Raw genomic sequence first — 24,367 nt, forward strand, 5'->3', positions numbered from 1 at the left:
CGTCTTTAATTTCCTGAATGAATATTTCGATGATCGTGTGATTGCTTTCGGCTATCCGAAACATACAGGAGGCGGCGTGTACTGCCCTCCCTATTCGCCAGACATTAACCCCTGTGTGGGGACACTTGAAAGACCCGGTGTACCGCCAGAATCCAGAAACAATTGAGCAGCTAAAGCAGTACATCTCATCTGCATGTAAAGCCATTCCGCCAGACACATTGTCGAAGGTTTCGGGTAATTTCATTCAGAGACTACGCCATATTATTGCTACGCATGGTGGATATGTGGAAAATATCGTACTATAGAGTTTGTAAATAAAACAGAAAGAAACTTCCACATGGGAAAAATATATTAAAAACAAAGATTCCAAGACTTACCAAGCGGGAAAGCGCCGGCAGACAGGCACATGAACAAAACACACAAACACACACACAGAATTACAAGCTTTCGCAACTGGCAGTTGCTTCGTCAGGAAAGAGGGAAGGAGAGGGAAAAATGAAAGGATGTGGGTTTTAAGGGAGAGGGTAAGGAGTCATTCCAATCCCGGGAGCGGAAAGACTTCCCTTAGGGGAAAAAAAAAAGGACAGGTGTACACTCGCGCACACACACACACACACACACACACACACACACACACACACACACACACACAAACACACACACATATCCATCCGCACATCCACCCTCTCCCTTAAAACCCACATCCTTTCATTTTTCCCTCTCCTTCCCTCTTTCCTGACGAAGCAACTGCCAGTTGCGAAAGCTCGTAATTCTGTGTGTGTGTTTGTGTGTTTTGTTCATGTGCCTGTCTGCCGGCGCTTTCCCGCTTGGTAAGTCTTGGAATCTTTGTTTTTAATGTACTATAGAGTTTTCCAGACAGCAGCGCCATCTGTTGTTGACAATTTTAACTACTGTAATTTTGAAAGTTTGTCTGCCTGAAAATGTACTGTTGTCCCAAGCATACTGCAACAAACGGTGTATTTCTATCGCTGCTCGTTTAGTTTTTATTGCCGTTTCAAATATACCGGTCATTTTTGAAACACCCTGTAAATGCACTATGAACCTATGTCATGGAGACTGAAACCCATACAAAAATTCTTTTTGTTTCTTGTACTGCCACTGTGCAAGCTCAGGCTCATGCCACTTTTAGTGTGGTAACATTATGAACTACCTGTAAGGGAATGGTCTATTGACAATGTCAACATGGATTTAGAAATCACTGTTCTTGTGAAACATAGCTAGCTCTTTTCTCACACCAACTGTTGAGTGCTGCCACATTCTTACTAGATAAATAAATTCCTTCTGACCATGTCATCATCTTTATATAAAATTTTTATAGAAGAAATCTTAATAGACGTAGGTTCCTCCCCCAACTAAATAAAATCACACTTAAAATTTGTTATAAACTCTAATGAATACTTTTTAATCTAACTTTACTCTTTCTTCTATCACACAAAAGATGGAATGTCTCCATAAAACATCCTACCGTGGAGATGTCCGAAACAAGAGAAGCAGTAAAAAAAAAAAAAAAAAAAAAAAAAAAAAAAAAAAAAAAAAAAAAAAAAACAAGAATTAAATGAACATTAAAAAATTGAAATTACTGAGAACAGATTCTATGCCACAAGTAGTATAATCTTTTTATGTTTATCTTCCCATAAATCAAGAGAAAGAGAGACAAACAATAAAAAAATTATAGTCTTTCAGGTATCCTAGTTTAGGTACACTACAGCTTTTGAGCCCAGCTTGTAATTAAATCGCTGCTTATGTTATCTCAGTTATGTGACTGGATTTGTGATTTCCTGTCCGAGAGGTCACAGTTCATAATAACTGATGGGAAGTCATTGGGTAAAATAGAAGCCACTTCTGGCATTTCACAGGTGGTGTTATAGGCACTCTCCTGTTCCCTATCTATATAAATGATTTAGGAGTAACTAAGCAACCATCTTAGGCTATTTGTTGATGGTGCTGTTTATTGTCTAGGAAAGTCAGCAGATCAAAACCAACTATAAAATGATGTAGATAATATATCTGTTTGGTGTCAAAATTGTCAATTAATCCTATATAATGGAAAGTGTGAGGTCATCCACACGAGTGCTAAAAGGATTCTGTTAAACTTAAGTTACACAATAAAACAATCAAATTAAAAGGCTGTAAATTGAACTAAATACCTACAAATTGCAATTATGAACACACAGAAAATATTGTGAAGAAGGTGAACCAAAGACTGTAGTTTGTTGGCAGAACACTTAGAACACGCAACAGATCTACTACAGAGACTGTCTATATTATGCTTGTCTGTCCTCTTTTGGAATACGGCTGTGTGATTTGGGATCCTTACAAGATAGGATTAATGAAGAACATCAGGGAAGTGCAAAGAAGAGCAGCACATTTCGTATTATTGAGAAATAGGGCATAACACAGGATTTTGGGTGGCAACCATACAAAATAAAATTAAAAAACGGTGTTTTTCATTGCAGCGAGATCTTATCGTGAAATTTCATCATCAACTTTCTTCTCAAACGAGAAAATACTTTGCTCACCTTTGTAAGGAGAAATGATCATCCTAATAAAATAAGGGAAAGTACAGCTCACACAGAAAGACAAAGGTATTAGTTTTTTCCATTCACTTTTCAAGAGCGGAATAATAGAAAATTTGTGTCATGGTGGTTTGATGAACAGGCACTTAAGTGTGATTTGCAGAGTACCTTAGTAGATACATATGTGAATTGTTTGGTTGCTATGTGGAATTGAAGGGCCCAGACTACTAGGGCCTTTGGTCCCTTTTTCCACGAACTTTAAACATCCACAAAGAATAAGAACAAACAATGGAGATGACAAGAAACAACACAGGACAAGAAAGATACAGACAGAGACCAGAAAAAAAGAATTAAAATCACACTGAGTGTGACAGTGGTTGGCCGACCATAGAAACAAAAAAGGGAAAGCCAACCACCAAGAAACACACTAGAAACCCCAGTCTAAAATCGTAGGACAAAGGCAAGATTCAACACCAAAGAAGGACAAAAACTTGGATCAAGCGATAAAAACCCCTTGCATGAATAAAACTAAACTAAATCTGCCATCACAAAGTCATCTGATAAAAGTGCAGAAGTGTATAAGGCAGCGCAAACGTCTGCCCGAGCAGAGTTAAAAGCGGGCAGTCCAACAAGATGTGGACCACAGTCAAAGCTGACCTGCAGCGACATAAAAGTGGGTCCTTGTAGCACAATAAACAGCTGTATGTTATCAAGGTGTGGCTACTGCGCAGTCGGCAGAGGACAACAGCGTCCTTGTGAGAGACCTGCATGGAGGAGTGCTATGCACCGGTAGCCTCCTTCATGGCCTGAAGTTTGTTGGGTGAAAGAAGGTCGCGCCATTCTTCACCCCAGGTGCGAAGTACCTTCTGCCACAAAACTGACCTGAAGTCACTCTCCGAAAGGCCAATCTCCAAGGCTTGTACACCAACAGCTCGCTTAGCCAGCATGTCAACACTTTCATTTCCCAGAATGCCGACATGTCCCGCGGTCCACACAAAGTTCACAGAGCGGCCGCAATGGGCAAGAGTATGGAGGGACTCCTGGATAGATATCACCAGACGAGAGCGAGGGAAATACTGGTTGATAGCTCGTAAACCTCTCAGGGAGTCACTACCGATAACTAAGGACTCACCTGAGCAGGAGTGGATATACTCTAGGATGCGAGAGATGGCGACCAGCTCGGCAGTGAAAACACTGCAGCCGTAATGATCCCCTAGAGTAAGAGCATAACTGACACGACCAGCAACCATCAAACCATCAGTACAGACAACGCCAGAGCCTTTAACGGCAGCAAGGATTGAAAGAAAGCAGCGGCAGAGGGACTCAGTACTTCGTGTCTTGTGTCAAATCGAGCCGAAGGCATGCGCGGGGCACACACCATGGGGGTATACGTAGAGGGGCTCAGAAAAGAGGTGGAAGAGGGAAAATCTCAAGCCCAGAGAAAAGAGCTCTGACGCGAACCGCGATCGAACACCCTGACTGGGACCGTCATTCCGGAAGATGGACGACCGACTGAGGGAACAGGAGACGATAACTGGGATGCCTGGGCAAGCTACAAATGTGTGTAGCGTAAGTGACCAGTAAGCATTGGCATTGGAACCACAATGGGGACACCTGTCTCCATAAGTATGCTGCTGACAGGACTTGTCTGGAAACATCCAGTGGCGAGTCTGACCCTGCTGTGAACGATGGGGGTCAAGCAACTGCAATGTGAAAGGTGATGCCAAAATGTAAACCAGGCTCCCATAATATAGACATGACTGAATTAACGCCTGGTACAGCCGTAGAAGAGTAGACCAATCAGCACTATGACTCGAGAATGAAGAGTCTGAAGATGCTGGCAGCACGTCTGTTTAAGCTGCCGAATATGAGGGAGCTAAGTCAACCAGTTATCAAAAACCAATCCCAAAAACCGATATGTCTCCACCACTGCAAGAGGTTCGCCATCAAGATAAAGCCATGGCTCAGGATGAACAGTGTGTCACCGGCAGAAACGCATAATGCAGGTCCTGGCTGCTGAAAACTGGAAGCCATGCGCTACAGCCCAAGACTGCGCCTTTCAGATAGCGCCCTGCATACAAGGAAGCTGAGACAGACACTCCCACTGCTGCAGCGAGCCCATTAATTGCAATCAAAAAGAGGCAGACACTTAAGACAGATCCTTGTGGTACCCCATTCTCGTGAACTCGGGAGGAACTATGGGAAGCTGTAACTTGCGCACGGAAGGAACGAAGCAACAGAAAATTTTGTATGAAAATTGGGAGCGGACCCCAAAGACCACAACCATGAAGAGCGGAGAGGATGTGATGTCGCCATGTCGTATGCCTTCTGCCTGTCAAAAAAGATGGCAAACAGCTGCTGATGGTGTGCAAAGGCCATATGGCAGACTCCAGGCAAACCAGATTATTGGCGGCAGAACGGCTCTTACGGAACCCTACCCAAGACAGAGCCAGAAAGCCCTGAGACTCAAGTAGCCAACTCAACCTCCCGCTCACCATGTGTTCGAGCAATTTGCAAAGAATGTTGGTGAGGCTAATGGAGCGGTAGCTGACAACCTCCAGTGGGTTCTTGCCAGATTTCAACATAGGGATTACGATGCTTCCCCGCCATTGTGACAGGAACTCACCCTCAACCCAGATACAGTTGAAAAGGTCTAGGAGGCATTGCTGGCAGTCCACCGAGAGGTGTTTGAGCATTTGACATTGGATGTAATCTGGTCCGGGAGCCGTATCAGGGCAAGCAGCTAGGACACTTTGGAATTCCCTCTCACTGAATGGAGCAATGTATGATTCAGGGTGGCACATGTGAAATGAAAGGCTCTGACATTCCATCTGCTCTTTCAGGGAGTGGAAGGCCAGTGGGTAATTCGCAGAAGCAGAACTCTTAGCAAAATGCTCTGCTAAGCGGTTTGCAATTGTCAGTCACCATTCAGTAAAAGCACAGGTACGCTGACGGGGATACGACAGCCATGGAGTCTCCTTATCTTGGCCCAAACCTGCGATGGAGAGGTACGGAGGCCAATGGTGGAGACATACCTATCCCAGCACTCCTGCCTGCATTGGCGAATGAGGTGGCGGGCTTGTGCACAGAGCCATTTAAAGGCGATTAGGTGTTCCAATGAGGGATGCCACTTGTGACACTGGAGTGCCCACCTGCGATCTTTAACCGCCTCAGCGATCTAGGGCGACCACCAAGGCACAGTCCTCCACTGCGGGGACCCAGAAGAACAGGAAATGGCAGATTCCGTGGCAGTAATGATGCTTGGGGTGACCGAGTGAACCACCACATGAATGCTGTCATTTGAAAGAGGCTCAATAGTGGCAATGGAGGTGAACAAGTCCCAGTCAGCCTTATTCATAGCCCATCTGCAGGGACGCCCAGAAGAGTGACTCTATGGCAGTGACAAAGATTGGAAAGTGGTCACTACCACACAAGTCGTCATGCACACTCCATTGGATCGAAAGGTTGATTGCTGAGTATGTGCCATGCACCACACTGAAATATGTGAAGGCACCATTATTTAAAAGAGAAAGGTCGGGCTGTGCCAATACTTGCTCAACAATGCTGCCTCAGCCTGTTGCCACTGATTCACCCCACAGAGGGTTATGGGCATTGAAGTCGCCCAGTAACAGAAAAGGTGGCGGCAATTGGCCTATCAGCACAGCCAGGACATGCTGCGGGACATCACCATCCGGTGGAAGATAGAGACTGCAGACAGTAACAGCCTGAGGCGTCCACACCTGAACAGCGACAGCCTCTAAAGGTGTTCATAGGGGGACAGACTTGCTGTAAAGAGAGTGAAGGACGTAGATGGAGATGCCAGCAGATACCCTCTCATAAGCTGCCCAGTTCTTAAAACAACCTCGATGGCCACAGAGGGCAGGGGCTCGCATCGCCGAAAACCAAGTTACCAAGAAGAACAATGCAGAGGAAAAGGTGAAGGCTGAGAAGTTGTCGGAGCTCAGCAAGATGGTGGAAAAAACCGCTGCAGTTTCTAAAAATACCACCACTTGCAAAGTAGATTAGGAATTAGATTAATAATGTTGCTCACGCAGCATATGTTCGCTTTATCGGGCAACAACAAAACTATTGACTATGGATGGTATCGTCAGAATCGAAATGATGAGGTCACTGTAAAAAAGTCATTAATTTGGCACTTATCTTGAATGGATTCCCACATAGATTTCATCGAAGTTGTTATGGCTCACCTCATTGATTCTAGGGCGATTCCACTTAGGCTGCTAGAAGGTCCGCAACTGTATTTTAGCAATATTTGAAGACCTAACAAATGCGTTCTTCAGGAGATTCTTAATGATCAAACACTCCCAGATCGGAACAATGGCATGATAGAAATAATTTTTGACTTTGTATTCACAATCCACATTTTTAATAAAATTCTTGTAAATTCACATATACTACTTCTTAATTGTCATATCATCAAGAAAACAGTTTTGTATCAACCTTCACATATTTAATTTCCACTTTAACCAAACACAAGACTTGACTGTTCTTTTACAAAGCGAAAAAACAACATAACTTCTGCAAAGTGAAACAAAGACTGCTCTGTGCGCATTCATGCCAAAACAATTGCAAGTACGTCAAAGATTATGATGGTCTCACAGAAATAAACACACACAAGAACCATATCACTGTAATAAATCGATACGTCTGAGTACCTACACATTAATAAAACCAAATGTGAATATTGTTACAAAAATATGTCTGTTACTTTGCAGAAAAATAGTTCGATATTACTGGTATCGAGAACTGGGGTTGGAGTGCCGTAATGGTCACCTAAATAAAGAACCATTACAAGTTCCACTGGAGGATGACATTTTCCATGGCCGAGAAAGGTGTGAAGGGATCAAGGAGGCAGATTACGCCACTGGGTCACCTGCTGCCACCGATTGAGTGACATTCGTCGAGTCTGAGAGTCCGGCGAGATCTAGGTCCTCAGCAGATGCCAGAATCTCTATCTCACCCTCAGATGCAGAGCTTGTAGGTTGCGGTGGGGTGGGTGCCACCGCAAGTTCCTTTGTTTTAGAGGTTTCTCCTTGGGCTTTTCTCACTGCTCCTTGGGTTTCACTGATTCAGTCTCCGGGACTGAGGAGGATTGTGAAGCCCTACGACCAGCTGCTTGTGGGTACTTATGCCACTGCTGGGTGTCATCCTTTCCATTTGTGGAAACCTGGGAAGGGAGGGACCCAGGGGACTCCTTGCGAACGAGAAGAGCCGAAGAAGTTCGACACTTCTCTGGTTTAGAAGCGGGGAAAGACGTCCCCAATGGTGGTGGTGGTGGGGTGTTGCTCCTGAAGTAGGTGTCGCAAAAGCAACAGTGTGGGTAATGTATCACATTAATTAATCTAGCATTTGACATTCTTCAACTTGCCGTACAATCGTGCTTATGTCACACTGATATACCCTTTCCATGCAGCTTGAGCCAAATCCATAATATCAACATCATTACAACACACACACACACACACACACACACACACACACACACACACACACACACACACACACACACACGAGGGAGAAAGAGGGAAAGGGAGAGAGGAGGGGGTGGGGTGGGGGGAGGGAGGGGGGGGGGAGATTATATATATATATATATATATGAAATGTACAGTTTATTCTCTTGAAACAAGTAATGGGAATGGGATAATAAGGCACTAATTTAAGTTTTCTCTCCAATTTTATTATAACATTTAAGTACATTAAAAATTATCACAATCTGTGACCAACATCTTTCTCACTTTTAACAACATTTGATACAAATGTTTAAATCCTTTACACTACTTAGTGTCATTACAGTCATCCTATCAACTGTTAATCACATTCATGGAGCAAATTATGCATGAAAATGCAAATATTTACTAAAATCAGCACCTTCCACAGTTCATTCAAACATTTTCAGATGGCAGGAGTTCCAAGAAAACTGTGCCAATATAGAACTGTCTTTTTTTTTTTTAAACAACCGCTAAGCATTCTTCCATATAGCACAACTACATTCTGTTTATAAGCACACAGAAATATGTATGCGATGTAAATATAGTATAAATATAAGTCACTTTTTTGCCGGTATTACAAATGCGCCTCTAAGGAAAAATATCTCCTTTAATTACAGTTTTTCGCATCATTTATAAATTACATATTTACATCTGTGAATTAAATGTTGTCGATTTATGGAAAGTATTTCAACTCAAACGACTAGAGATTTGTGCCACCGTGACTTGGTAGTTCTCTATCATTTTTGAGGAATAGTCATTTTAAGAATAAATAAAGATATCCTAACACTCTTTCCAGGTTTAATCACATAAGTACAATGGTATTTTAATAGGAATGTTTCCTCATGTGCCAACAGAACACTAAGCACATTAAACTAAAGAAGTATATGCACTCATCAGCACAACAACAAGTCTAGGAAGACTTTTCATGAGAGCTTCTTGAGGAATTAAAAACACTGGGCAATGATAGCAGACAATATAATCACAAGTGTAAAAATTTCATTTACCAACCTAAGTTGGTAAGCTGCAGCAGTCTTCTCTAAGTGAGAAAATTAGAAAATGGGTACACCAACATGTCACTCCCCCAGGTGTAAACAATGAAAAATACCAAATGTGAAGAGACTATATAGGATATTCTGATGCCAATCTTGAGCAACATACCTTGTTTACACTTCAAGATAAAAAAGTAACATAACTTTTGCAATGTACTTTTCAAACATAAAAAAATGTCCAGACCAAGAAGAAAAGAAGCATATGAGCCATGTTTTCAGCACAAGGTAATTGTAATTCCGATTTTCATACAGTGCTCAGCACGAGACATTAAGTGGCGTGGAAAATATAACAACACGTATTTTAAACCAGAAAGAACATTTTAGCGGCATGCTGTGCTGTAATGAACATTAAAAACAGTGTTGTATTAGTTATTTGAAATTTTCGTTTAAATAATGATGAGTCACAATCAAGGGTGTTAGGTAAAGAACTCTCCCAATACAATAATATATTTGGTACACAACAGCACATGCACTCTTATGTCATTCAATAATCTTTGCCAATTGTAGTGCTTCAGTAGTGTTATAAGCTGATTTCTTTATTCTTTCTGTCACCCAAAACGTTTGAAATTTGCTACTCATTTCTACATGGTTAACTCCTACGACCCATATAATTTGAACAGCAATATTCTGAACAAAAATAAAAGACTATCTAACTTGTTCTAAAACAGATTAAAAATGTTTTTAGAGCCAAAACAATTGCAATCCAACATTGACTCTTGCAGTCACTAATCCTTTTTTAGGATGACACCTTGTCAACATTACTATTTGATTTAGTCTTGAGTTCATGCAGATTCTGAAAATCCTCCACAGCCAATGGTACTTTATTTCCCATATCACTATACCAATTTTATTTTTGTTCTAATTTCAAAGTCTTGGGAACATTTCTTGAAGCTACTTGTTCAACCGACTTGCACTCATTGGACAAAAATACAATGTGATAAATGTACACCATCTGTCAATTCTAACAGATCTGTATTTGATTCCTATGGCTGAACAACGGAAATGATAAATTGTGGCATTGCTCACAGCCATAAAAAGGAAATGTATGCTAAAGTTAACATTCATCATCTTTCACATAGGCTCAATGTCTTTTCATCTGCTGCACACAAATTTCTGCCCTTAAAATTTGTATCAAAGGTATGTAAAATTCCTTAAAAATAAAGAAGAAGAGAAGACTTAATGACACTAAATTAAAAACTGATATCAGATGTGTAAGTACAAAACCATATACTCCAGTCATCCAGAACTGGATGAAATAATGATCACATAGGTTTTAAGTTCCTGATTGTTAAGGTGCAACTCTTGTGTTGCACTCTTACTCACAGTAACCCACAACTTGGCCGAGTTTTACATTAATAATACTGGAAAATACTACAGATTTTTTTTTTACTGTAGTAAATGAACAAATCAAGGTACTGTGGTTTTTTTAAGCTTTTAGTTTCTATGGATAACTTTTTCGCGACTAGAATCCCTGAAACTAATATTCCGCATGCTGTATTTCACTGTCCAGAGTGAAGTAATACATATATCCAGCTGATTAAATGGATTTCTACATTCTGCTTATAAAAAATGTAGAGAAAACATACATAACTGTACAATAGTTGTTAGCTGCCTTAAGTGCAGCAGTATCCAGCTAATATTTGCAAAAACTGTACACTCCTAATATAGGACTTTCTGCAAATGAGTTACTCCTCTCCCAGTGTATATTATAATTACAAGAAAATAAATTAATTAATTCAGTAACTATATCTGAATTATATTATCACACACTGAGACACAAAGTAACTCTTCATAATCTCACCTCAGACGCAACAGGGAACACAATGTGTCAGCATTTCTGAGAAATGCAAAGCAGCAACATGAATCACTGTCCCAAATAGGAAAAATTGTTCTATGTCACAGAAACAAACATACACCAACATGCATAGCTGTGAGGCGAAGTTAGTCATAACTTTTTTCCTGCATTTCATTCTTCTTTGACAGTCATATATTCAGGGCTCTTCATTGGGAAAGTCACTTAATATAAACTGTTCTCACTTGAGGCACCAGTAGATGCTCCTTCCATGCTCACGAGTAGGTTTTTCTTCTCATCTTTTGTTGGACTTTTGCCTGCTCGAAGTTTTGGCTCATAGCATGGCTGAAACCAAAATTTTATGTTACAAAATACTTCCTGATCATGCTACACAAATCAACACACTTTTACACTATGTTATGTTCTATAAAAATCTGATGGTTACAGATTATTATTTAAATGTAAAAACAATAAGTTTCTTCACGCACTTACGTAAAACTTTGCAGAGATGTTACAGAGAGTAAGTTACTGAGTCTGTTTTTGTGAAGGATAAGAGGCATGGGTGTTAGGTTAATTTCAAATTAAAATTAATATTTGTAAATCTGAGAAGAGCAAGTTTTTCAAATGAAATGAGAACGTTTCAAAAATTGTAAGTCACCTGCTTAATGGCAGTGTGGCGTGGCAGTAAAGTGAGCAAGTGCTGGACTACGAATACAAAGCTCTAAGGTTCAGTCCTCAGTCTTTCTCCTGTAAATTATGTTTGTGTAAAATGCCAAGCTGGATCACGAGTCACAGTTCACATTAAACAGTAGGGGCCCCTAAATGGGCTGAATGAAGTTAATGGAAGGTAAGGGTATACCATCTTCAACAGGACTATGTAAGCAAGGCATTGTGGCATTGAACGAACATTAGGGTTGATGACAGCTTCACATCATTTTTCTCATGAGAAACAAGTACTACATACTCCAAGCATCTCACTAACTCCAAGTAACAACTACACATTCATCATGAAAGATAACAGGAAAATAGTATTCTGTACCACTTCCAGCAAATAAAGTGACAGTATCACCCTGTCCAGTCTCAGTTATCAAAATGAGGAAGAGGGAGAGGGAGCAAAAGAAACAAACAAAAAAGTGAAAATGGCCTGAAGTGGATTTGGTAAACTGACTGACTGACTTTCAGAATTAAGTCTCAGGTGCCATTATGTATGAAATGTCTGTTACTAGTTTTAATTAACTATGAACAGATATTTCATCATGAGCTGTCTATGGCTGTAACTTACAGGTTAGGGTTTTTTTGTCATTAATACACTGTTTTCAGTTTCTGAAAGTAAGACAGATTCAACTGATTTTAGGAATTAATAGGCCAGAAATGGAAACAAATAAATGAGTAAGGGTACAGAGGGTAGGGGATGACATAATTATGACTGTAATGAAATGAATGGACATGGATGGGACATGTGGCCAGAGGAATGGACAAAGGAATTACTTTGCTGGTTTCTAAGAGATGGCAAAGTACTGAGAAAAATAAATACTGAAAGTTGGACAGATGACATTGCTGGATATGCAAGAGCAACAAGTTTGTTGAATTTGAATCAATCACATCATCATTTTTCACTACCAAGATACATGTTTGGCTATACCCTATCCTACCACAGGTTACTTCTGGTTTGCTCAGGGGTACGCCTGGTGTATGAAGTGATTTTACAATATTTTAAGCACAATATAGGCAGTTCTGGAACAGTACTGTATGCTTTTTCCCCACTGTCTTTATTTTATACTGCTGTTATGGATAGAGCACCCTCCAAGTAATATTATATTGATCCTAGGGCACCACTCAATCTAAATGCTCAAATCCTTGTGTTTAGATTTCCTCCATGCCACATTATTATTACTGTTCCCATAATGTGAGGGACACACTGATCAACCTGGTTGACATACAATGATTTCGGGGCTTATTAGCTGCTAATATTTGATTGGACTGTGTCGTTCATGGAGGATAATGTTAAATTCAGCTGTCTTGATGTTTTAGGGGTAAGGTTGTTCTGTTTCTTGGAGAGATCTGCTACTCTTACAGCTCTGCAAATGAATGTGCAATCATATCTTCTTGGGCCTCTTCAGGTATGTGATCCAAGAGTGAAAAGTGAATAGATGAGAATTATCTGAAAGAAGCAACTACAAATATTCGTAACACATTTCAGAGCTACAGCTCTATTTTCAAGAAATACAATGACTGAGTGCTAGATGTCCTTCGGATTATCACTTATTTGGCCATGAACTGTCCATCTACTGCACTGATGAAAAACTTGCACACTACTTGAGAGTAAGAGCAAATGTCAATTCTATCAATGCAGAAGATGAACTTGGCCAAATGAAGGTGATGAACTTAAGCAGATGTAACATCCCAAAACATTAATGTAGTTCTCCATAACAGAATTTCAGCTCTGGAACCTGTTGGACATTAACAGTCATTCAAAATACTGTGACTGGAAGAATGTTGGGTATAGTTTGACTAGTAGTACACTGTATTCACTCTTCATAACTGATGTAGAGATTTTCTCAACCTCAAATATTTTTACTTATTACACATGGCCATTAATTATATGTGTGTGGAAGTCAAGTTATTTGCTATGTTGACATAACTCTTCTTACATTGTTCATACTGACCTCTATCCTTTTCTCCTGTGAATGTTTGATAATAATTCCTCTATTTTTCTTCCCTTTGTTGCAGATAGAACAAGGCCACTCCATTAGAAGTTTGCACCAAGGAGGAACAACAGGCAGTGATGTGGTTTTTGTGGTTGGAAGGTGTATTAAGGGCTGCAATCCGCTGAAGGCTTTCAGCACAATACAAGATTGTGTCTTGCCACAACAGAATGTCTATGAATGGAGTGCAAAATTCAAAAATGGTCACAAAACTGTTATGTGAAGGAGGGAGCTGGATGAACATCCACAAGCACATTGAGTGAGCATGTGAGAAATCTGATGGTCAGATGAGTGACTACTGATAAAGTGGCACTTTGCCTATAAGTTAGTTGTGGTTTTTCCTACTAATTCATCCACAACAGACTTGTTGTTGTTGTCTTCAGTCCTGAGACTGGTTTGATGCAGCTCTCCATGCTACTCTATCCTGTGCAAGCTTCTTCATCTCCCAGTACCTACTGCAACCTACATCCTTCTGAATCTGCTTAGTGTATTCATCTCTTGGTCTCCCTCTACGATTTTTACCCTCCACGCTGCCCTCCAATGCTAAATTTGTGATCCCTTGATGCCTCAAAACATGTCCTACCAACCGATCCCTTCTTCTAGTCAAGTTGTGCCACAAACTTCTCTTCTCCCCAATCCTATTCAATACCTCCTCATTAGTTACGTGATCTATCCACCTTATCTTCAGTATTCTTCTGTAGCACCACATTTCGAAAGCTTCTATTCTCTTCTTGTCCAAACTAGTTATCGTCTATGTTTCACTTCCATACATGGCCACACTCCAAACAAATACTTTCAGAAACGACTTCCTGATACATAAATCTATATTCGATGTTAACAAATTTCTCTTCTTCAGAAACGCTTTCCTTGCCATTGCCAGTCTACATTTTATATCCTCTCTACTTCGACCATCATCAGTTATTTTACTTCCTAAATAGCAAAACTCCTTTACTACTTTAAGTGTCTCATTTCCTAATCTAATTCCCTCAGCATCACCCGATTTAATTGGACTACATTCCATTATCCTCGTTTTGCTTTTGTTGATGTTCATCTTATATCCTCCTTTCAAGACTCTGTCCATTCCGTTCAACTGCTCTTCCAAGTCCTTTGCCGGCTCTGACAGAATTACAATGTCATCGGCGAACCTCAAAGTTTTTACTTCTTCTCCATGAATTTTAATACCCACTCCAAATTTTTCTCTTGTTTCCTTTACTGCTTGCTCAATATGCAGATTGAATAACATTGGGGAGAGGCTACAACCCTGTCTTACTCCCTTCCCAACCACTGCTTCCCTTTCATGTCCCTCGACTCTTATAACTGCCATCTGGTTTCTGTACAAATTGTACAGAGCCTTTCGCTCCCTGTATTTTACCCCTGCCACTTTCAGGATTTGAAAGAGAGTATTCCAGTCAACATTGTCTAAAGCTTTCTCTAAGTTTACAAATGCTAGAAACATACGTTTGCCTTTCCTTAATCTATTTTGTAAGATAAGTCGTAAGGTCAGTATTGCCTCATGTGTTCCAACATTTCTACAGAATCCAAACTGATCCTCCCCGAGGTCCGCATCTACCTGTTTTTCCATTTGTCTGTAAAGAATTCGTGTTAGTATTTTGCAGCTGTGACTTACTAAACTGATAGTTCGGTAATTTTCACATCTGTCAACACCTGCTTTCTTTTAGATTGGAAGTATTATATTCTTCTTGAAGTCTGAGGGTATTTTGCCTGTCTCATACATCTTGCTTACCAGCTGGTAGAGTTTTGTCATGACTGGCTCTCCCAAGGGCGTCAGTAGTTCTAATGGAATGTTGTCTACTCCGGGCGCCTTGTTTCGACTCAGGTCTTTCAGTGCTCTGTCAAACTCTTCACGCAGTATCTTATCTCCCATTTCGTCTTCATCTACATCCTCTTCCATTTCCATAATATTGTCCTCAAGTACATCACCCTTGTATAAACCTTGTCTATACTCCTTCCACCTTTCGGCCTTCCCTTCTTTGAGCTCTTGATATTCATACACGTGGTTCTCTTCTCTCCGGAGGTCTCTTTAATTTTCCTGTAGGCAGTATCTATCTTACCCCTAGTGAGATAAGCTTCTACATCCTTACATTTGTCCTCTAGCCATCCCTGCTTAGCCATTTTGCATTTCCTGTCGATCTCATTTTTGAGACGTCTGTATTCCTTTTTGCCTGCTTCATTTACTGCATTTTTATATTTTCTCCTTTCATCAATTAAATTCAATATTTCTTCTGTTACCCAAGTATTTCTAGCTATGTTTTAGTAAAGGCTTTTTAGATGAACCCATCACTGGTGACTGTATATGGAACCCCCATAATGAGGCAGAGTGCAATTATCAGAGCATGGAATGGGACACTCACAATTTCCTAGCAGGCAAAAGGTCAAAACCCAACCATTCCCAGCAAAACTGATGCTTACCATGTTTTGGAACTCTTAAGTCTCAGTATTGGAACATTATTAGGAGAGTGGAAGAACAACAAACAGTATGCATTACAGTGGTATGTTTACCGACAGGCTAAAGCCCGCAATTTGAAGCAAATGGCAAAGACTAGTATCAAAAGATGATGCCCATCCACATACTGCTGTCACCACTGCTAAATGCTCTGGAAACATGTTTGAAGTAATAGCTGATCCTATGTATAATCCTGATCTTGCCACTCCCACCTACCTCTTGTTTGGTCCACTCAAAGAGACATTAAGGTGCCACTGATTCACCTCAGACCAAGAAGTGAAGAATCCAGGGCATGCATGGCTCACTGCTCATCTGAAAACCACCTTTTCTGAGGCCATGAAGAAGCTTGTCCAACAATGGACCACATGTGTTCTAAAGCAAGGAGGCTATATTCAAAAAAGTCAACATGTGTTGTGTATTTATATTGCAATAAAAGGTGCAACTACAATGCGGCTAACTTTTGACTTGCCCTCGTAAATGCCACTGAATATTTTATTAGTATTGTACAATTGTCCAGAGAAACAGTAATAAAAGTAGGTATATAATAAGAGGTTATCACAAATTGTCTTTACTTGCTGCATGTAAGGAACATGCAGATTCCCTAGTTTGATGAGTGAGATGTACAAATGGAAAACAAATTCCACACAGAAATGAAATGCCACTAAATTGGTGTTAAGCTGAAAGAAAATTAATAATAGATCCTATAGGTATGTTGTACTTGAGGAAGTATGCTGGAAATTGATTTTTGAAGAGTACTCTCGCAAAAGGAAAGAAGTATTTGTTTCCACTAATGTGTTTCCAGCATCTCAATGTAATGATAATAGTACAATACTCACCGTTTCACAAATATTCATGTTACAGCAGTTCTCAATTGTGATCTCACACTGTTCGCCCGTGCTCTGCCCAGAAGGTCGTCTGTCTGGCAGTTCTTGCTGACGTGCCTTCTTGTTGACTATAATTCTCTTCCTCAGCCGAGGTTGCTTATTTAGAATTGACATTCTTCTCAGTGCCACACCGAGGAATATAAGAAGAGCTATCACTGAACAGCCTAATGCAATACAGGCAATAAGCAGTGCTGCTGTCTGCGGTTCAGGTTGTACCGTGTGTTCTGCCGTTCTTGGTAGGGAGTTGTTTGACATAGCTTCATACACATCCGAACAGCTGTAAACAAAAGAAAATAAGTATAATACTACAGGCACAACAAATGTTCAAATGTGTGTGAAATTTTATGGGACTTGACTGCTATGGTCATCAGTCCCTAAGCTTACACACTACTTAACCTAAATTATCCTAAGGACAAACACAGACACACCCATGCCCGAGGGAGCAATCAAACCTCCGCCAGGCCCAGCCTCACAGTCCGTGACTGCAGCGCCTTAGACCACTTGGCTAATCCCACATGGCACACCAAAATTGAAAGCTGAAACATTAATAACTATTTACATTCCTACATTATCATGCCAGCGTGGTCTCTAAACTGGTGCAATGGCAGCAAGTGTTAATGGGATCTCCCAAAATCCATCTCCTCTAGCCAAGCTGTGGGAGGTGGGTAATATCAGTGTGGTAAGAACATCAGCTTACAGCACATCAGAATGGGAACAGTTAATAATATTGACAACTGACACTGAGGAGATGGTTGCAGAAAGGAAACTCTTGATCTGACGGTTCAGTGAGGGGGAGAAAACTGGGGAAATAAATCTCAGATTGTACTACGGACTGTATTGGACTTCCAACCACGTAAAACTGAAGAATTAGGACTCCATAAATGCAAATGTTTAGTCGTGCTGAGTTAGTTAGTTAAGAGGATAACAAGTTTATAGGAGTAAGGTACAGAACAAGCAGAGTTCATGCCCCACCAGCAGGATGCTCAATGTGATGCAGTTGAATTTCTGAGTAGTATAGAAGAGCATATGAATTGTGGAAATATAACTGCAGTAGGCTATTTTACTGCATTTCATTAAACAGTATTCCTAGTATTTGCAAAATTTCACAAACAGTCCAAGGAATCCAGGTTCCAAACAAGTGACAGTGTGCAAAAGACCTTTTTTTTTTGCTAGATAATGTGCGTGCTTTTTTACCTGTTGACATACTGGAACAACTATTTCAAGATTAAAATATTTTAATAACATTTAAGAGTTCTTTGAAAGAGGACTAAAGTGTAGACATTTGCTAAAATTTGCAGTATATGTTTTTACAAAAAATGAGTGGGGGCACATGCCGCATGTGAAGATCACAGCATTGTGCAAATTCTGTCCTCCTCTAGGTTCCCATGGCAACACAGGTGAAACTACACTCTTCAGAAGTGTCTGCCTTCAAATTAAGATCATTTCCCACACTATTTATGAAACAAAATTTTACCTTTGAAATAACAGTAAGGAAAGTACATTACTAAGTTTACACAAGACACTGTAGTTTCTGTACATCACAAGAAAGGAGGTAAACATTAACTGCATGACAAAATATACACCTCCACTGATAACCCATGAAACAATAACTAAATACATTTATGGTACTAACTGATCTGCAAATAAGTTGCACTAATGCAGAGCATAACATAAAACTGGCACAAGAATGAGACACATGGAACAGGGTGTAGTGGATTCTATCATACGAAAATCCTACATTGTGCCTAATTTCATTTTGAGGTAACATTCACAGATTATGTCACTGACACAGTGTGTAAATTGTTGAGGGATACATTGGCATTGAGACAGCATGGATAGAAGATGTGCAGAGAATGTGAGCTTTTAACAGTACTAACAGCTCTGTTGTTCCATTAGAACAAATAACAGACAGTGGCCAGTCAAATATTTGCCAATGAAAACTGCCGAACAACCATATGTTGTTAAAAGTTATTTTATTTTGACAACCTGTTCTGGCATCTCAATAAAGCTATCTTTAGGTCCCTGCACACTCCATGAATAGACAATGAGATACATCGATACTTGCAAAAAAAGGAGCAATCAACATATCGATTTCATAGATTTGTTTCAGGAATGTTAATATAAACACTCCCGCAATGAATTCAAGGAATCTGATAGTCATGAGCATGGCTGAACTATGTTGTTTCAGGAGTTTCAAAATTTATTTTTTCAGTTTAAACATTCATCAATATGGACACACAAAAATTTGAAGTTTGTAGCCTAATTATTTTTTCTTGGTATGTGTTACACTTATCACTGACATTGTTACCTCTAGACATGCAGAACTGAATACAAGTATGTTGTGTCCTTTTGAATATGAGAGTGAGACCACTTGAAAAACCACTCAACCATACTTAAGAACATTATTTACCATTTCTTCTGTTGCTGCACCTATGTTAGAGTTGATTAAAATACTAGTATCATCCACAAAAATAACTAATTCTGCTTCTTGTATACAAGGTGGAATGTCATTTATATACACGAGACAGAACAAAGGGCCTAAAATTGTGCTTTGTGCAACACTATGAGTGTTTTCTCCCAGTCAAAAGTATCTCCCCTGCTTACACTGGTTGAATTTGTAAGTGTAAGTTACTGCATTCTTTTGATTAGATATGACATTATCCCATGATTGGCTATGCCATCAATAAAACCACAGTTCATCCAGGAAATACTGAGAGTCAAATGCCTCATACAGAACACAAGTCAAATGCATGAGATAGTGCACACAAAATACCTGCTGGTGCAATTTCATTACTCAGTGCTTGTAAAATCTGGTAACTGAATGAGTAAATAGCACTCTAAGCTGAGCAACTCGTCTGAAATCCAAACTGACTTACCGAGGGTAATATTGTTGCTCAAATGGGATACTGTTCTAGAAAACAGGACCAACTCAAACCTTTTCGAAAATGATGTCAATAGTGAAAATGGTCACTAGTTATTGAAATCTCTATATCCTTTCCTACAGGGGTGGGGTTAACAATAGAATACTTCAATCTCTCTATAAAAATTCTCTTACTTAATCGTGCATTACATTTTTGAGATAAGACAGTGCTTATTATATTGGAATTAGTTTTCTCGAAACACAAATCAAATTCAGATGAGGATTTCTTTATCAGAGAATATTTAATTTTCTCCGTTTCAGAAGAACAAGGGTCTGTGTCGTTCTAATCACTGAATTTCATGCAAGTTGCCTGTTCAACATACTCTTTGTTTCTCTCTTTAATTGTTCTTCCCCATATTTTCTATTACATTTAAGAAATGATTATTAAATGTAACTGCTACCTGGTGCTGATCACTTATAGCCTTTCCATTTAAATTAACACTGTTCTGTGGCTCGTTGTCCTGTCTTTTGTTTTACTGCATTTTATATCATCTTCAGTCTTGTCAGACTTAATTTCTGACATAATGTGCATGTTCTTTGACTCTTTAATTATTTTTCTTAGTAACATTGAGCATTTTTTTGTAGAGTGGAACTACTGCAGGATCACTACTTTCCCTTCTCCTTTCAAAAGATACTTGGTCACTCTAGTAATCCACAGTTTTTTTTATATCTTATTTAGTGTCCTTTCTGATTAGCTTACATGGAATGCTATTTTCAATAATGATATGAATTTATCACAGAATAAACGAAAATTTTATTTCAGCATTTGGTTCACTCTTAATTTCATACTAGCGTGTGTCTTGTCAATCTTAAAAGCACCTATTTTGGAGTCCTTAATTATTGCAGCCGATTTCCACTGAGGAGTATGAATAATGTAAGACACTATCTTACTTATCCTAAGCAACTGTGCATCACGATCAGCGAGAACATTTGCTACCATGTTTACTGTTATTTCCTGTTATAAGCTCCTTTTAAAAACGCATTATCAGTGATGCTCCCATTGTCTTTATCCATCTGTGTTGTGAAGTTAATTACCGAGATCAAATAGTAATATTCAAATAATGTATCCACATAATTTTTCCTATCAGAATACTTTAGAAATCTATATTAAAATCATTGCTACCAGACACAGCGTAGTCATGAACCCAAATTCCTCATGAATAGTTCAAAATTTCCCAGTGGGGATGTACACACAGTTACATTTAAAAGTTAACTATTTTTCCAAAATTAATTTGCAAGCACCCATTTCAGTGTGCTGATCACTACAAAAACTACTTGTCTCAATGTTTCTGAACTTTTGTTCTGTCTTCATATATGTAGTAACTGCTCTTTTACCTTTATTAGTTCTGCACAAGTAAGCTCCTAGGGTGTAATCTTTTGTGTCTAATTTACCTGACCCTGTGGTTATATGGTGTGCACAGAGGTACAGAATGTTTATCTTTTCAGAGGTATCAAATTTTCTCAACAGACAAGACGCTCTCCTAACTTCTTATCCTATCCTCTAATATTCTGCTGAAATAAGCTTAACATGGCAGGACATGTGGCACCAGACAGTTGGCTCCTTCACCATTATAACACATCCTCCTATCATTCCCAATTACTTAACCAATTAAGTACCAGTGTCCTATTTTGAGGACAGAGCACATGTTTATGTATAAATACACAATAAATTATTAATTTGCAACTATTACTGTTCTACGTCATTTGTTGATGCTTTTTATAACAAATGTATGCTTACAGGAAATTAAAAGCAATAAATCCTACCGTTAATTGATTATTGAATACTAAGGCACACTTTTCGTTATTACAGGTATTTACTTTATCGACAATTTAGTGATATTTGAAATATGTGGCAAAGACCTTTTTTTGCTTATTTATAGTCAACAATGTGTCTCTTAAACTACTTGCATTGTTAGCTGAATTGGAGTTATATTCATTGTTTTCCATTGTTACAAAATTTGATGTACTCTAAATAGGACACTGGGACTTGGTGTTATCATTTCAGTTATTTGTATTGCTGCACGTTCGAATATGAAACTCTGCTACTGCTGATGTATTTTCTTTTCAGAACATGGTAATTTTACCAGATTTTGTTTGCTGAGGTAAGTAACGACCCCTGTTTTATGTTACCCATTAGTAAATAATACAGTTCCAGATGGACAGAGGTATTTAGACATTCCCTTTTCTGTAGTTTGTGCTAATGTATTATTCTTTCATTTCACTTTATTTTATTTCATTTCATTTCATATAGATTATAATGGCCTTCAGACGAAATAGATACCTCACTAACGAAGAAATAGAAGAAATAATAAACAGTGACGCATTCTATAATGCAGTGTCTGATGATCAGGACCATATTGACATCACCGTATGTCCTCCTGTAGCAGACAGTATGACCAAAGAAGAAGAAGGTCCAGACGACGTTACTGGAACAGAGTAGTCCAAAACATGCTGATCTGCAGTCTAAAACCCAAGAATCATTGTGTGTACTTTGGCAGTTTCTTCACTAGTAGAGATCTTCTGATTCATCAGAGAAATTTGGGTTTTAGAGCAACTGGGACTGTCAGAGAGAATCGAGTTGGTGAATGTCCACCACTGGCAGCAACGAACTGAAAAAGACAATTCGAGGAAACTATGACTACCAGTTCAACAGGAATAGTGAAGTCTTATTTGTTCGATGGCACGACAACAGATGCGTTACAATTGGTACAAATTTTGACATAGTTGAACCTTTGGGAGCAGCTACGTGGTACAGTAGACAAGCAAGTAAGGAGACAAGTGCAACAACCTGCCATTTTGAAGTAGTATAACGAGTACATGGGAGGTGTTGACCACCATGACAGGTTAGTTGGAAAATATGTGATGGTAATTAGAGGGAGAAAGTGGTACTGGGTCCTATTTACACGTATTCTGGAAATGGCCCTCGTAAATGCCTGGCTCTTCTACAGACTAGAACATGGGGAAAATGCACTGGATTTATTGGATTTCAGACGTGCTGTTACAGGTATGTACCTGAAATTGGACACTGGAAGACCGAATATTGGACGTCCAATGGAATACCCATCAAGTCAGTTTAGAGTGATACCAGGCATCAGGTATGATGGAATTGGTCATATAATTGACAAAAGAAGCACGCAAAGAAGATGTGTAAGAGCTAAATGCTATGGGAAAGCAAAAACATATTGTGTTAAATGCCGTATAACACTGTAGTTCTGTACCATTTCACAAGAAATAAGTAGTTAAAACTTGAATATAGTTTAGTACGTTGTACGATACTGTTAGATCCCAGCGGCCTATTTTGAGGACGGCCATTATATCAGCATGGCTATTTTTGCTATTTGGCTATTTTTGTACTTATTGTGGTTCATATGTATGTACATTATAATTAAGGAATAAAAAATTCAATTTAAAAAAAAATAATTTGGGACTTAATGGGTGATAAGTGTTTTGGCCAAACAGAATACAGCTGTTTGTCAGCCTCCCATTCCCCTCATCTAGCACCGAATAACTTCTGGATTTTCACTTAACTGAAAGATACTCTGAAAGGTAGCTGATTTCAGATCTGGGAAGACATTGTGCACCATACAAAAAGAGGAATTCCAGTGCTGGTTACATCTGTGGCAGCAGTGATGGGAGAAGTGTGTTGCAACTGAAGGGAATTACTACTTTGACAGTGGCTGGGGCCACAAAATAGATTATGGTTGGCTGGTTTAAAAAAGGGGGGAGGGACCAAACTGTCATTGGTCCCTTTTTCCCAGTAGAACAATTACCCAAGGGAAAGAAGAAAACAATGAAGATGTACAGCACAATAACAGGAGAAAGGAAGAACCAGAGGAACGACAGAAGGACAACAAACACTACAACAATTGACAAAACAGGACAAGACAACCACAGAGAGAGAAAAGAAACAGGGAGAAGGGATTAAAAACAATAGAACAGATTACCATGGCTGGCTGACCATGTGAATAAAAAAAGGAGAAGCCAGGCACTCTGCAACACATTAAAACCTCCACTCTAAAAGCCCTAGAGTGGAGGACACAGGGGGACAAAGGATATGTGCTAAAACTCAGATCAAATAATAAAACCCACCCTCACGAATAAAATGTGAAACTAAAGCTACTGTTGAGGCATTGTCACCCAATGCTAATGGTAGGGTGCAGGGAAAGTTAAAAGTCCACCGCAGTGCAGCTGAAGTGGGCAGTCCAGCAAGAGGTGGATGACTGTCATTTGGGAGCCACAGCGACACTGAAGTGAGCTCTCGCAATAGAGGAGGTAACCATGTGTCAGCTATGTATGGCCAATATGGAGTCAACACAGGACAACTGATTCCATGTGAGAAGCCAGCAGGGAAGACTTACACACATTCATAGACTCCTCAATGACAAGCAGTTTGTTGTGCATACTGTTATACCACTACGTCTCCCAAAGCCAAAAAACCTTGTGGCATAAAACAGAATGCAGGTCAGTTTCAGATATGCCCATCCCCAGAAGTGCTTTCCACGTAGC

At 39.6% G+C, this 24,367-nt stretch overlaps 1 protein-coding gene across 1 annotated transcript in view; it reads right to left on the reverse strand.

Moving 5' to 3' along the window:
- Positions 1 to 8,213: 8,213 nt before the first annotated feature.
- LOC126354569 (protein cueball) overlaps positions 8,214 to 24,367 on the reverse strand; it is a 164,637-nt gene continuing 148,483 nt past the window's right edge. The window contains exons 6-7 of the mRNA XM_050004314.1: positions 16,894 to 17,218; positions 8,214 to 11,233 (exon numbers count right to left, since the gene is read on the reverse strand). Of these exons, the coding sequence (XP_049860271.1) occupies positions 11,114 to 11,233; positions 16,894 to 17,218 (445 nt within the window). The 3' untranslated portion in view covers positions 8,214 to 11,113. The remainder of the gene's footprint in view (positions 11,234 to 16,893; positions 17,219 to 24,367) is intronic.

This window comes from Schistocerca gregaria, chromosome 3, assembly GCF_023897955.1.
Source record: "Schistocerca gregaria isolate iqSchGreg1 chromosome 3, iqSchGreg1.2, whole genome shotgun sequence".
Lineage (NCBI taxonomy): Eukaryota > Metazoa > Arthropoda > Insecta > Orthoptera > Acrididae > Schistocerca > Schistocerca gregaria.